At 42.7% G+C, this 14,237-nt stretch overlaps 2 protein-coding genes across 3 annotated transcripts in view; one reads left to right on the forward strand and one right to left on the reverse strand.

Moving 5' to 3' along the window:
- Window positions 1-298: 298 nt before the first annotated feature.
- Window positions 299-8,112, reverse strand: LOC124879848 (cartilage associated protein). The gene is made up of 7 exons (XM_047384656.1): window positions 7,523-8,112; window positions 4,853-5,002; window positions 3,524-3,695; window positions 3,278-3,406; window positions 3,042-3,187; window positions 1,860-1,943; window positions 299-1,412 (listed from the first exon to the last, which is right to left on the reverse strand). Exons 1-7 carry the CDS (start codon window positions 7,982-7,984, stop codon window positions 1,365-1,367), a joined length of 1,191 nt encoding a protein of 396 aa, XP_047240612.1. The 5' UTR covers window positions 7,985-8,112; the 3' UTR covers window positions 299-1,364.
- The window catches only part of fkbp9 (FKBP prolyl isomerase 9), a 37,535-nt gene continuing 29,265 nt past the window's right edge, over window positions 5,968-14,237 (forward strand). The window contains exons 1-2 of one of the 2 annotated variants that reach the window (XM_047384654.1): window positions 5,968-6,354; window positions 13,724-13,869. In XM_047384654.1, the coding sequence (XP_047240610.1) occupies window positions 6,341-6,354; window positions 13,724-13,869 (160 nt within the window). In that variant the 5' untranslated portion in view covers window positions 5,968-6,340. Of the gene's footprint in view, window positions 6,355-11,253; window positions 11,598-13,723; window positions 13,870-14,237 lie in introns of those variants that run through there. The other variant, XM_047384653.1, reaches the window with a different exon arrangement.

Consider the following 14,237-nt stretch of genomic DNA (forward strand, 5'->3'; position numbering starts at 1 on the left):
TAGGGAGGAATTTTAACCTGCCTTCTTTTTTGAACAGCTTAGGTCAAGTCTTGCCTCAGATTCTCAACTGGATTTAGGTCTGGACTTTGACTGGGCCGTTCTAACAGACAAATAACTTCATTATAATTTGGGTTTCATCTGACCAGAGCCTATTTTGCAACATGTTTTGCTGAGTCCTCTACATCACTTGTGGGAAACTGCAAGCAGCTCAATCTTATGTTCTTCATGGTGTTCTCTAACAAACCTCTATAGCCTTCACAGAACAGCTGGATACATACTAAAATTAAATCTGAAGGCATTGTGTTGCAGATTTTATTCAGTGGTATCAGAGGAAAGAGCACGGAATACAAAACCTTTCTGATTTTCAGTTATTAGGCTGTCAGGAAAAAAAATCCCAATAAATTACACTGAGGTTTGCTGTTACTTTTTAAGGCACGGTAAATCATGTTAACAGTGCTTCCTGAAACCTTGCTTTCTGATAACCACCCTTGTATCCGTTCATGACACAGCAGATGTGATTATTTTCAGCCAACTTTTTTTAATTTACCAAAACTCCTTAGTGCGATAAAAAAAGTCAGAGGAGTAGAGGTCGAAATGCGGTCGGTGGTGAAAGAAAGGCAGTAAAAGAGACAGAAGAGAGTGAGAATGCAGACCTGCGACACGCAGTAACACAGGGGGAATGTTCCCCTGTGGGTTTCTAACACCACTGTGAGACAAACTGCACAGAGACTCAATGTTCAAACATTAATAACCAACTTAGTGTTTTCTCTGAATGCCTCCGCTCTGCACTTTATCACGTTCTCCACCGCTTTTTTTGTGGCTTTTTTCTTTTTAATTAAAGCTGAAGCGAAGAAAAATCTCTGGGCTGGAACAGAGAATTAGCTCATTAATTAACCCACCAAGGTAATTATTTTAAGCATGGATACCAAAAATAACTGTTCAGACTTTGCCTAAAGGTATGATGCAATGTTGATCTGTATTATGGATTATGGAATAGTGCCTATTTAAGCCTTTTCTTCCTTTTAATGTACCAAACAAAGAATATTTCTCAAAGAATATATTAATGTAGCAACAACACTGAACCTAACATCTGTGCCTATAAGTTATAGACAAGGAAATATATTTTATAGAAATAAAAAAACAACATCAACATCATCCACGATTCACAGTATGGAATGAATTTAGAAGACAGCAAAACTGAATATTTACTGCACAAAATGACAAATCAGGAACACAATTGATGCATTAAAAGTGGAGGTAAAACAAAAAATTTTAAGTTAAAAACTCTAAGTATTTAAATAAATACAAACGGTTGGAGTGTTTAATCATTTCTGATTGAGTATTTTGGAGTTTTTCCATGTGTGCTATTGGTCCTCGTCCAGAAACTCGTCTATAAACTCCACCACCTCCCCCTGTGGACACACACATATATAAGAAAATAAATTAAAAGGGTCTGTTTTATTTGTAAGTGGACGTTCTCTTATTTTTGTATCAGATTTGTAGAACTGAATATACAACATAAAACATGTATAACCTATTTGTTGAGATTCTCCAAAATAACTAGTTAACTCAGTGTCATGCTGCCATCACAGGCCCGTCGGTGGTATTGCAGCCTGGTGAACACAGCCTGCATTGTTCTGCATGGGGTCATGCGACCAGACTGAATAATACAGTTTTTCCTTATAAATAACACTGAGATGGAGACATGAAACCAACAATCCAGTCTTAAATGTATGAGTTTGTTTTTCAGTGGAAATCAAGCACGTTTATTGAGAGATACCAATTTTTAATGTTCCTTTAACGATCAAGGGATCCGGTGATGCACAAACACCCAGAAATATGTAAAGACAGACACTCACCTCATCATCGCTGGCAAGGCGTTGCTTTGAGAACTCCAACATCTGCAGCTGCAGGGTGGTCTGATTGTAGTAGCGCACTGCCTCCTGCAGCAGACACACAGATACAAACATGTTCACAAAACCCCCGGGAAGGAAGCTGTCCAAAAACACATCTTTTTATATTTAAAAAAAAAACCCCAAATACTACATTTATATCTATTATTCCTTCATCTACACCCAGCAGATTTAGCTTGATGTGTTGGCATAATGTAAATTGAAAGTATACAACCGAAACTTATAACAGTTATAGGTATAATTCACAATAATCTAATATATAACAAAACACACCCCAGCATGACATCTAGTTATTAAATATCACAGTAAATATTAACACAGATCTGCATTTTTAAACCTTCAAATCTAATTCTGATAAATCATATCTTGTTACTATGTTACTGATGCTGCATTTCAGAGCTTAATTTGGTGGAAAAACATTATTTCAGTTGCACGTTTAACAACACAAGCCTCAATTGTTTTCTTTTTTTCTTGTTTTTCTAAAGGTTTTGTGTCTGTGATTGATCAGTATATATTTGCAATTTTTTGGTTTAGTCTATTCAGACTAACCCACAGCTGCAGAAATGTGCAACTGAAATGTAATCTGCCAATTAAACACACATAAAGCAACTGAAGAAATAAACTGAAGCACGTCAGACAAAAAGAGCATACTGATGCCTTCCCTTGCCCAAAACTAACAAAATGAGCACTTATCAGTATTTTGTATGTCAAAACACACGCCCAAAGTGAAAAAAAACATATGGAAATCATTTAATTTGCATTAAACCTTGAAGATAAATTCAGATTATAAAGCCAAATGAGTGAAAACAGCTCATCTGTCTGCGTCCTAAAGTAAAGTAAATCAATCCTGCAGCTCCTCCAAAGCTCACCTGTTAACCCATAAAATTAGTCTCTTTCAGAGAAAGAGATGTGCTCAGAAAACTAACTGCTGCCTGCAGTTTTATACAACACAGACATAAGGGTTTTATTTATGGTATTATGGGAAAAAGTTATTCATGCAAAAACAAAGGGTTATAGAAATGTATCAACATTTGTTATTTTGTTTTTTCTTTGCTTCTGGGTGTTTCAGTGGCGAGCATAATTTATTTAGATTTTTATGATTAAATTTTAAAAAAGGATGTCACGCACTGCTCTGGCGAGGAAGTCCTCCTCCGTCAGTCCCCACTTGTTTCTGTGGTACTTGTAATAGGCCACGTTGTTGTTCATGACTTCGTCGTTGGGGTCAAACAGTATGTAGCTGATAGCACACGGCACCGCGTTCTTTAGGTCATTCACTGAAGAAAGCGAGACAATTATGAGCTGCATGCACAGATTTCCACTGAAAAAACGTAAACAAGGTGAACCATGGATGTGCACCTGCTCACATTTGTAATAGGCGAACTGCAGGTAATGATACATCGTTGCCACGAACTTCTCAACAACGAAGCCTCCGACTACGGGAGTCAGGTCACTTTCACACATCACCTTTCTTTCAAGGACTTCAGTGTAGTGGTCTGAAACAAAACCAAGAAAACGATTCAATACTTTGCGGCGACCTCTAAATAGATCCAGAAAGTACTAAACCAGCTGTGATGGGCTGATAGAGGTAAACCAGTAGGAGATGAACCAACCAGCTATAGAAGCGTAGAAGTCTTTAAACTCTTTGACGTGTCTCGGACCCTCAGACGCAGCCAGGCACTCGTCGTAGACCTTGAAGAAATCCCTCAGCGCCAGCTCCATGTCCGACACTGACGTGCGGAAGTTATCGCCATTGTACGCCTTCACTGCTCGCAAAAATAAAGTCTGGACAGAAACAAAACACACAATCATGATGCAATACTATAATATTTGGATTGTACACATTCATGAATCCATTTGGTATTCTTAAAAAGCAAGAATTAATGAAGCCTTCATTGATCTGTGCATTTCTTAGGTTACTGAAGCTTATAATAACAGAGAGGCCCATTTGGCCCGCTAACCACAGCCGCCGCTGCATTAGCAAACCCACAGAGCCAATGATAGGATTGGTGATCAGACGGCTTCCAGTTTAAAGAGCAATTCTCTTTAATAGTTCTGGTCCAAATTACCAACATCAAATAAAAAAAAATGACTTGTTTACATTACACTTATTTGCTGTTATTTGTTGCTGTTACTGGTAAATGGTACCAGATCAAATCACAGGTTCTGTTTCATCTTTATGATATAGCCTCCTACATTCTTACTGGCATCCTTGGTAAAGATACGTAAAAATCCTTTAATAAAACATTTTACTGCAGTAACATAAACTCACACTGAAAACCTTTGAAAAATCCAACCTTAAATTTCAGTGCGGATTAAGAAAAAAATCGATGTTAAGAAATAATTACTTTTAAAAAATTACCACACCCTTAACAATTACACTGAAATCAACGCGCATAAAGTATTTATACTTTACAGTTTAATTGAATTTCAGTTAGTAATCCTTGACCTCTAACTCTGCTTTACTACTTACTGAGGGGCTATTTATGTTTTATGTGATTTAATGTCGTAAAAGATAAACTAAGTGTTCAGATTTGATTTCCTCTGTTCATTCTGCCAAATCTGGCTCACCTGTGACAGTTTTTGCAATGTTTAAAATAATATAACCTACATGTCTTTGAAATACTTATTGATGTATAAACAATGCCTTTATTTATTTATGAGAAACTGCATAAAGCCAACTGCGCTCTGATCAATTATTGGTCATTTTCTTTGTTTTTAAAGAGACATTAGAAATTAGAAATTATGTCAACATATCCCATACTTTTACTAAGTAAATGCAGTGCTGTTGCTTTTCAATGCCCTTGGATGATCATATTATACAGGAATATTTAGATTTTACACAAAACTTCCGTAGAAGTCATTTAAAACATGGACCAAATGGTGAAATTCCAGGCTAACAATACATGTTAGAGGACTGTGAGCATGTGTGCTTTTCTTACCTCATAGGATTTGGTCTCAAGATCTTTTAGATGTTCTTCAGCTCCAGGTAGACTGTTGTAATAAGCCATGTTCCTCTGCATCATCTCATCATTAGGATGTTTCAGCAGGAAGGTGTGAGCAGCAGACACAGCTTTGGCCAGGTTGTTCGACTGTAAAACACAACGATGAAAACACATCAAGACAAGATATATTTTATTATTGTGTTTTTAGACAAATAAATGCACAAATAGAAAGATAGTTGTGTGGTATGAACCAGGGAAGGGTAATTCTGCTCCTGAAAGTCTTAACTTCCTGAACTCGCCTGATTTAAATGAAGGTTCCTGCAGAACGGTGCGACAGAAAGACGAGATAATTCAACAGTTTACGTCGGTTCTGTTGGAGCAGGGACACGGACATGGACAAATTCTTGGGCCCTAAACCTATCTTTTACTGCAGTAGCAAAATCTTATGAGTACATTTATTCAGTAAGGAACAATTCTATGTTAAAAAAGTATTATTTACCCATAGTTAATGGTAGCAACAATCCCTTTAGAATAAATGTAATACAGGCTCTTTAATTTTGTGGCAGTAGTGGCCTTTATTTCACAGTAGACAGATGGGGAAAATGGGCAGAGAAAGAAGGTGGAAGATATGCAACAAAGGTCCCAGGGTCTGGAATCGAACCCTGGACGGCTGCATCCAGGACTCATGACATCTGTATACCTGTACACCACAAACCGCGCCCCCTGAAGCTCTTTCAATATATTCTGTACTAATTTAAGTTGATCTGAGTTTCAAGCAACTTCCAATTAGTAATCCATAACTTCCTGTTTCCCGAGGTGTAAATATGTGACACAGACGCCCATTCCTTTTAGCCACTGGTCTTGATGAGAACCCATATCTTGCCACCACAAGGTGCTATGATTCTGCACTGGTTGTCTGCATCACCTGTCTGCCTGCTCTGTGCTGCAGCTTTTAGGATGATTGGTTTCCAGCCAGCTCCCTAATTACTCCTCATCTGCTCCACCTGTGCTCCTGCCTTTATATACACCTCTCTGACAGACAACCAGTGCCAGATTATCGAAGGCCGTGTGTGAGAAAATGTCCAGCGTTGCTTCCTTGCCTGCCTGCCTGCCTGATTCTGATTTCGTTTTTGCCACCTGGATTTCTCTGCTCTCCCCACATCGGTTATTCTCTTGACTTCTGATTTCTGGACATCGACCTTGCTTCTGCCTCCTGACTACCACCCTCTGCCTAACCCCTGGATCCATCTGCCTGAATCTGGTTCCCCCTTAATGATTTTGCTTCTGTGCTCTGACCAACGATTCAAGCCTCTCCCTCGGATCCTGTCGCCGTATTCTGTCCTCTCGGCTCTGACCTTGTTTCTGTCTCCTGACCACCGCATTCTGCATATTCACTGGGTTTGCAAAACTGATGACCCGTGACGCAAGCCTGCTGTCACCAGACGACCACACTGAGGAGCCGAAATTCAGTTTCCTGAGTCTCCCATGGATTCTGAAAAGTTTGGTGGCTTTATCCGAGTTTGACAATATTCTCAGTTCTCTTCACAGCCACTAACCAATCTGTCTGCCCTTTTGAGGTTCCTGTGCCTACCGCTGGTGGTTTCCTGCCGAGCGCCTTCCAGAGATCTCAAACCTTTTGAATCTTATCAGTTGTGTCCGGCTGCAATTTTGGGTCCTTTGAACTACCTGTTACACAAGGTTCACAGTTCACAGAGCGCTACAGCAGAGAAAGGTGACTTAAGCTCACCAAAACTCCACAGTGGCCAATGGATATTATCTACATGCCAATGGGGTTGTTTTTTTTTTTATGCCAGTGATGCCCACCATCACAAATGTAAACATGCAGAGTTTAGTAAACTCCACTAAGCTTTAACTGGATCAGATTTGGTCAGATTAGACTAAGATTGAATTTTTTTTTTTTTTTTGCAGCCACCTATCCAGTGGGGTTTGAGTGAATCAATGGATAAGTATGTGGAAAAGCCCTTCGTGCCCACTACTTCGTTGGGAGGAAGATCTGATATGCTGTGGGCCTGTTTCTTTTATAAATATCAGGATATTTTAAATACAACTCTAGTGCCCTCTGCCAACAAAATGATAATGGGTCATCCCTGCGTCCTTTAACTGGATAATGGTCCAGAATTTAATGGCCTAATTAACACAGATATGGAGTGCCAGTCACGATTCACCCTTCTTACCTGACCATCGCCAGACCTACAACCTATATCGAATAAAAGAACAAATTTGGGCAGTTAACCAGGACGGCATTAGACAGGGGGATGCATGAGGACCAGATGAAAAATGTACCTGTCTGTTGCACTCTAAACTGATTTGCAGTTAATGGGGAGTAAGAGTACCCTGCTTCATGCTGAGAATAGAGAGACCATGTTCCATACTTTGTATAAGGACCGCACTACACTATCCTGGACCAGAATGGCACCATTTCAAGCAAACAGTGTACTGACCCATAACTGTGCTACATAGTGGAAGTCAGAACGCATTTCACAAAGATTGACCTAGTTAAAATAAGTCAGACGTTTTTTGTGTTTGTTTTGTTTACATACATAGCACGTATAATGTCAACAGTAGAGAAAAGTAGTTATAGCTACTACTCTGGTTTGAGATTGGTTCAATAAGACCAAGGGCGCATCATTTTCTCATTTGTCTTACTTTAAAGTAGGCATACTGCAGGTATTTGTAGGGCTCTCTCTGCTCAAACTCATCGATGGTGTCCCTGCCGGGCATGCTCTGCCTGAAAGCTGGCAGCCCCTGCTTGCAGCGCTTCAGGCACTGCGCCCTTTTCATCACATTCCCGAACGCCCGCAGCTCGGGAAAGTCCGCAAACTTCTGCTCGTCGTCCAGCCGCACAGAGCTGCAGTTCAGATTGCAGAAGGCCTCGCTGTCCCGCAGCAGTCGGTAGAGCCGCAGCGACACCTCCAGGTACTCCACCGTTTCCTGCCACTTCTCCGCCGTGTACTGATCCAGCGCGTACTTGTAGGCGGACTCCAGGGGCATCAGCTCATGTCTGGGGAAACTCCTGAAGCTATACTTTTCATACTGGGAGTTCACCGCCGAGAGGAAAAAGGCGAGCAAACACACAGAGAAGAGGTGAGAAGAAGTGGAGGGAGCCATTTTTGTTTAAAGAAAAGACAAAGTTTGAGCTGGCAGTGGTTATCCCGGATTGTCTGTAGGACCGCCTCACGTCACGTCCCTCCACGTATCCGGACAAAGCCTGAAACCTCCCCAGGGCGCAGGGCAGGACCAGGCGCAGGGTCCAACAGGGGGGGCTGCTGTCTATGGCAAGCCGTTTTTCTAAATTATCGACATCCTTCAGACGGCTGCTGGAATAGTCATTTCGCCCGTTTAGTAAGTTCTGGTCCAAGGTTTTGTGTGACTCCAGTAAATATGATCTATTAGCAGGCTCTAGTTCCGTTATTTTGGTTGGATCAAGAGTTTTGATCAGGCATAATAATACTCAAGTAGTTTAAATGGAGATCAGTAGAATCTGGGTGTAACATCATGTCTTTAGAGAATCATTTTAATATTTAATAATTATCTCCATTATTTATCCAAACTAGTTAACCAACAAGAAAAATAGACTGATATGCAAAGGTTACACTACAGCTGGTTTCTTAAAGGTGACTAAAAACAGCTGGTCTAACTCAGAAGTTTGGTGTCAAAACAGGATCTTGAGATGGTTATTAATGCTTTTATTTCTTCTCATCTAAACTATCGTAATGCTCTTTTCACATTAATCAGCATAAAAGCCCTAAATTGCCTTCACTCGTACTCGTACTCGTTCTCGTTGTCTTCCGCTTTATCCGGGACCGGGTCGCGGGGGCAGCAGACTCAGCAGACGCCCAGATGTCCCTCTCCCCAGACACCTCCTCCAGCTCCTCCGGGGGAGCCCAAGGCGTTCCCAGGCCAGCCGAGATACATAGTCCCTCCAGCGTGTCATGGGCCGTCCCCTGGGCCTCCTCCCGGCGGGACGTGCCTGGAACACCTCCCGAGGAAGGCGTCCAGGAGGCATCCGCTATAGATGCCCGAGCCACCTCAACTGGCTCTTCTCGATGTGGAGGAGCAGTGGCTCTACTCCGAGCCCCTCCCGGATGGCCGAGCTCCTCACCCTATCTCTAAGGGAGTCCCCGGCCACCCTACGGAGGAAGCTCATTTCAGCCGCTTGTATCCGTGATCTCGTTCTTTCGGTCATGACCCAAAGTTCATGGCCATAGGTGAGGGTAGGAACGTAGACCGACCAGTAAATTGAGAGCTTTGCTTTTCGGCTCAGCTCTCTCTTCACCACAACGGACCGGCACAGCGCCCCCATTACTGTGGCAGCCGCACCAATCCGTCTGTCGATCTCCCGCTCCATTCTTCCCTCACTCGTGAACAAGACCCCGAGATACTTAAACTCCTCCACTTGATGCAGGAACTCCCCTCCAACCTGAAGAGGACAAGCCAACCTTTTCCGGTCGAGAACCATGGCCTCGGACTTGGAGGAGCTGATCTTCATCCCAGCCGCTTCACACTCAGCTGCGAACCGCCCCAGTGCATGCTGTAGGTCTTGGCTAGAGGGGGCCAGCAGGACCACGTGATCTGCAAAAAGAAGAGACGAAATCCTCAGGGTCCCCAAACCAGACCCCCTCCGGCCCTTGGCTGCGTCTAGAAATCCTGTCCATAAAAGTTATGAACAGGACCGGTGACAAAGGGCAGCCCTGCCAGAGTCCAACATGCACCGGGAACAGGTCCAACTTAGTGCTGGCAATGCGAACCAAACTCCTGCTCCGCTTGTACAGAGACCGGGTGGCCCCTAGTAAAGGGCCCCTGATTCCATACTCCTGGAGCACCCCCCACAGGGCATCACGAGGGACACAGTCGAATGCTTTCTCCAGGTCCACAAAACACATGTTGGGCAAACTCCCATGAACCCTCGAGTACCCTGTAGAGGGTGTAGAGCTGGTCCAGTGTTCCACGGCCGGGACGAAAACCACACTGTTCCTCCTGAAGCCGGGGTTCGACTATCGGCCGGACTCTCCTCTCCAATACCCTGGCGTAGGCCTTACCAGGGAGGCTGAGGAGTGTGATCCCCCTGTAGTTGGAACACACCCTCCGGTGTACCAATTAACCTAACAGGCATGTCTTTGGACTGTGGGAGGAAGCCGGAGTACCCGGTGAGAACCCACGCATGCACGGGGAGAACATGCAAACTCCATGCAGAAAGACCCCCGGCCAGGAATCGAACCTGCAAGGCAACAGTGCTACCAACTGTGCCACTGTGCAGTTTTTGATCACATTCCTTTAAAAAAATTTATATATACTTATTATAAATTATTAGGGCTTCAAGACTTGTGTTACCTCAAATCACACAGCAGTACCAAATTTTTAATGTGATATACAACCTTTTGAGAGGAAAGAACATTAGAATCTGAGTAGTGGGTGGAGCCAAACATTTGAGTCAGGGATAAGGTCATATGTTAAACTCCGCCTACATTTCCCTCCACAGTAAACTGCACTCTGTAGACAGGAGTACTTGAACATCAGGGATGTAAAATACTTCCACAAACGGCTTGCCATAGAAGAGCTGCTCCTCCCATTAAATCACTGTGAATCAGTGCTGATTTCTGCTCTCGTACAACTACAAGTTAAATCATGATGAACTGAACCTATTTGCACCTTTTAATGTGATGTTCTATAAAAAAAAGGGAAGCTGGTGGCAATCTTTAATGCCTTTTAAAAGTTGAAGGATAAAGTCCGTTGCATTTTTTTCTAGGCACATTCTCCATTTTAAAGGTTTAAACCTGGCTTTTTCCTCATTCTACTAATTAAGCCCCCGGTGAGAGTGTCCCTCCCACTCCCACTGCCACGTAGGAACATTCCTAGCTTGCTCTGCCTCCCCCCTTCGCCAAAAGACCCGATAATCCCCTAAAAGGCAGCATCCAAAGTAAAATTCAACGCGGCCTGCTTATTGTCTCAACCTCAGTTTAATTAAGAGGTACAGCCACATTGTATTTGTTTCTGAGTGCCTGGAGGCAGGGGATGTGCCTCACTGGGTGTGGAGACCCCTATGGTACCACGTTGACATGTCTTGGCCGCTGCAGTGCGCAGGAGCAATACGTGGAGCCCAAACTATCTCATTCGGTCCCGGGAGCGTCAAGCTTGCGCAAAAGAGCTGAAAAGAAATGCAGGAATGATCAGTTTCATTTCAAATTAAGAGTGGAGTCGCCTAACTGAAAATTGCTTGTATGCATGTGCAGAGATCGCACACATAAGATTAGATGTTCAAGTTTAGTCTTTGCATGTCAAGCGTAAAAGTGTGGATTTAAGTGGCCAGTTGAGGATTAGACGCCCTGATAAGAACCGGATGTGTTGCGTGTTTTCAACAAATTGACCCTTCCTGTGCTGAGACCAGGGGCAGGACTTCTTCCCAAGTCGGAGTAGAGGAAATCGACGTACATGGTGAGCAGGTAGCAGCCACTGTGCATAGATTAAAGGGCTTTACCACAGTTAGTTTCCAACTTAGGAAAATTTAGTGGAGGAGGAAAATGATCAAGTGTGCGCTGGGGATGTTGACTCTGTCGCTCCTGGTGACGTTCGCCGCCTGCAACGCTCCGCCGGTCCCGTTAGACGACATCCTCATAGAGAAAACCTTCGTGCCGGAGCAATGCGTGCGCGCAGTCAAAGTGGGGGACTTCGTCAGATACCATTACATTGGCATGTTCCCTGACGGGAAGAAGTTCGACTCAAGGTGGGTTTCACTTGTTAGTCGGTCTCATTCAAGCTGTGTGCGGTGTAGATGAGCTACACGGTGCAAACAGCGTGCGCGATGCGTAAAAGTGCGCGTTTTGGTTCGTCCTGGTGAGCCACGCAGGCAGAGTGAGCTTGAGTGGGTAATCCAGTGGCTCCAAAGTATTGAGATGAGTTCAAGTGCAAAACAACCTGATCAGATAGGAGATCTGTCTTTACATTAGAATATAGATTGTTTTAATCACATATAGTCAATGCAAACCTTTTCACATTTTTTCACGTTGCAACCCCAAATTTTAATGTGTTTTAGTGGGAGTTGATGGTATAGACCAGCACAAAATTGTACATAACTGTGAAGTGGAAAAATTGATGCATTTTTCGAATGATTTGATACAGACATAACAACATTAAAAGGGTGGAGTGCAGCCCCCTTTTCTCTTAAACTCTGGTGCAACCAACTGACTTCAGTCCCCCAATTAATGAAAAAAGTCTGCATGTGTGTAATTTAATCTCAGTTTAAATCAAGCTGTTCTGTGAAGGCTTCAGTTGTTTGTTAGAACAAACAGGGAACAGTATCACGAAGACCAAGGAACAGAGCAGACGCGTCAAGGACTGGGATGTTGGAAAAAATATCACAAGCATTGGAAATCTGAAGGTATATTGTTCAGTCTATCTAAAAATGAATAGTATGGTCCAAACATTCAAACATATATCACCATTCAGCTAAACTGACAGTCTGCATGGGCAAGAAGAGCATTAATCAGAGATGCAGCCAATAGGCCCATGGTTACTCTGGAAGAGCTGCAGAGATCAACAGCTAAGGTGGGATCTCTCAAGTATTGGTTGTGTACTTCACAAATCTGCGCCTTGTGGAAGATTGGTATGGTGTGTCATGGTTGTAAAGTTTGCCGCAAGTCATGTGGGGGACTCAGCAAGCATGTGTACATAGGCGCTTTGAGACCAATATTGAACTTTTTGTCCAACATGCAAAATGCCATGTGTGGCTGTAAACCGACACCCTGAAGACACCGTCGCTTTGTAGTGGTGGCTAGATTCACCAGGGACAGGGAAGCTGGTTAGAGCTGATGGAAATATGTATATGCAATCCTGGAAGAAAACTTGGCTGCAAAAGACTTGAGCCTGGGTCAGGACCTCACATTCAAGCAGACTACAGACCAAAATGAATGATTCTGATCAAAACATATTTGTGTGTTAGCATGACCCAGACAAAATCCAGAGCTAAATCTAACTGAGAATCTGTATAAAGACTTGAAAGTTGATTAAGTGGACTAAATAAAATGTTTTTATAAAAAAAAAAGTTCAAAATCCATAATTTTCCTTCCACTTCACAATTATGCCCCACTTTGGGATTGTTAACCACATAATATCCCAATTAGATATATCGAAGCTTGTTGTAATGGGACAAAATGTGGAAAAGTTAAAGATGAATATGTTTGCAAGGCAGTGCTTTGTGAATAAAGTCAAATGGACTCCATGATAGAACCACTCATCTAGTAACTGACAGCAAACCAGGTCATCAAGGGCCTAGAAACGCTCACATAGAACAGAAGACATTTCTAGATCTGCACACAATTCTTCTGCAGATTTCGCTATCAGGTTATATTACTGCTAAAATATCAACTTTATTAATAGGAGTAATGTTCCTAACTTGGGATTTAATATCATTTCCTCAATTTAAGGAGCTTTGCTGGTCTTCTGACTATGTCCTCAGAAACAGCAAGTGGATCCGATGGTAAAATAAAAACATTATAAGCATTAATTACCTCTTTTTAGTGGCACTAGTGGCCTTTATCCTGAAAATTGATAGTCAGTAAATGGGGTGAAGAGAGAGAGGGAAAGACATGCAGCAAAGGTCAGTGAGCCGGGACTCGAACCCGTGACGGCTGCGTCGAGGACCGTAGCCCCCGTACATGGGTCATACGGTTCACCCCTGCCCCCCTGACTTGTTTTTATTTTTGTTTAAGTTTCATTCTCTTTTCTAAGGAGAAGGGTTTTCACTGCGAGCACTAACTGAAGTGGATCCCCTTCGAGATGTGACGAAAGCCGTGTTATAAAAACGAAATGCTTTGTTGTTGTCATAATAACTAGGGTGCGTTTTTGTTTCAGCTACGATCGCAGCAGCACCTACAATGTGTTTGTTGGCAAAAAGCAGCTGATTGAAGGGATGGACAAAGCTCTGGTGGGGATGTGTGTCAATGAGAGGAGCCTGATCAAGATCCCTCCTCATCTCGCCTATGGAAAACAAGGATACGGTATGTGTATTGTCTGATTTAGCCTTTTCTGACACACTCAAATGTTTCAGATCTTTAAACCAGTTTTAATATTAGAAAAAGATAACTTGAGTAAATACAAAGTGCAGTTCCCAAACAAATGATTCATTTATAAACCAAACTATCCAAACCAACTTGACCCTTTGTGAAGATGTTATTTCCCCACTAAACCTAATAACTGGTTGAGCCACCATTGGTGGCAGCAGTTGCCAACAAGTGCTCGCGTTAACTGGTACTAAGTCTTTTACATCTCTGTGGAGAATTTTTTTGCCCAACTCTTCTTTGCAGAATTGCTTTAGTCCACCAGGAATATATGCGTTATTGTGCATGAACGGCCTGTTTAAGGTCAT

The sequence above is a fragment of the Girardinichthys multiradiatus genome, chromosome 13 (assembly GCF_021462225.1).
Source record: "Girardinichthys multiradiatus isolate DD_20200921_A chromosome 13, DD_fGirMul_XY1, whole genome shotgun sequence".
Classification (NCBI taxonomy): Eukaryota; Metazoa; Chordata; class Actinopteri; order Cyprinodontiformes; family Goodeidae; genus Girardinichthys; species Girardinichthys multiradiatus.

What these genes read in the sequence shown, in the direction of transcription:
- LOC124879848 (XM_047384656.1), bottom strand. Translation starts at nt 7,984, where the DNA reads ATGGCTCCCTCCACTTCTTCTCACCTCTTCTCTGTGTGTTTGCTCGCC. An exon ending in CTTCTACGCTTCTATAGCTG is followed by an intron (nt 3,407 to 3,523) that starts GTTGGTTCATCT and finishes GTTTTGTTTCAG; the next exon opens with ACCACTACACTGAAGTCCTT. An exon ending in AGGACTTCCTCGCCAGAGCA is followed by an intron (nt 1,944 to 3,041) that starts GTGCGTGACATC and finishes TGTCTGCTGCAG; the next exon opens with GAGGCAGTGCGCTACTACAA.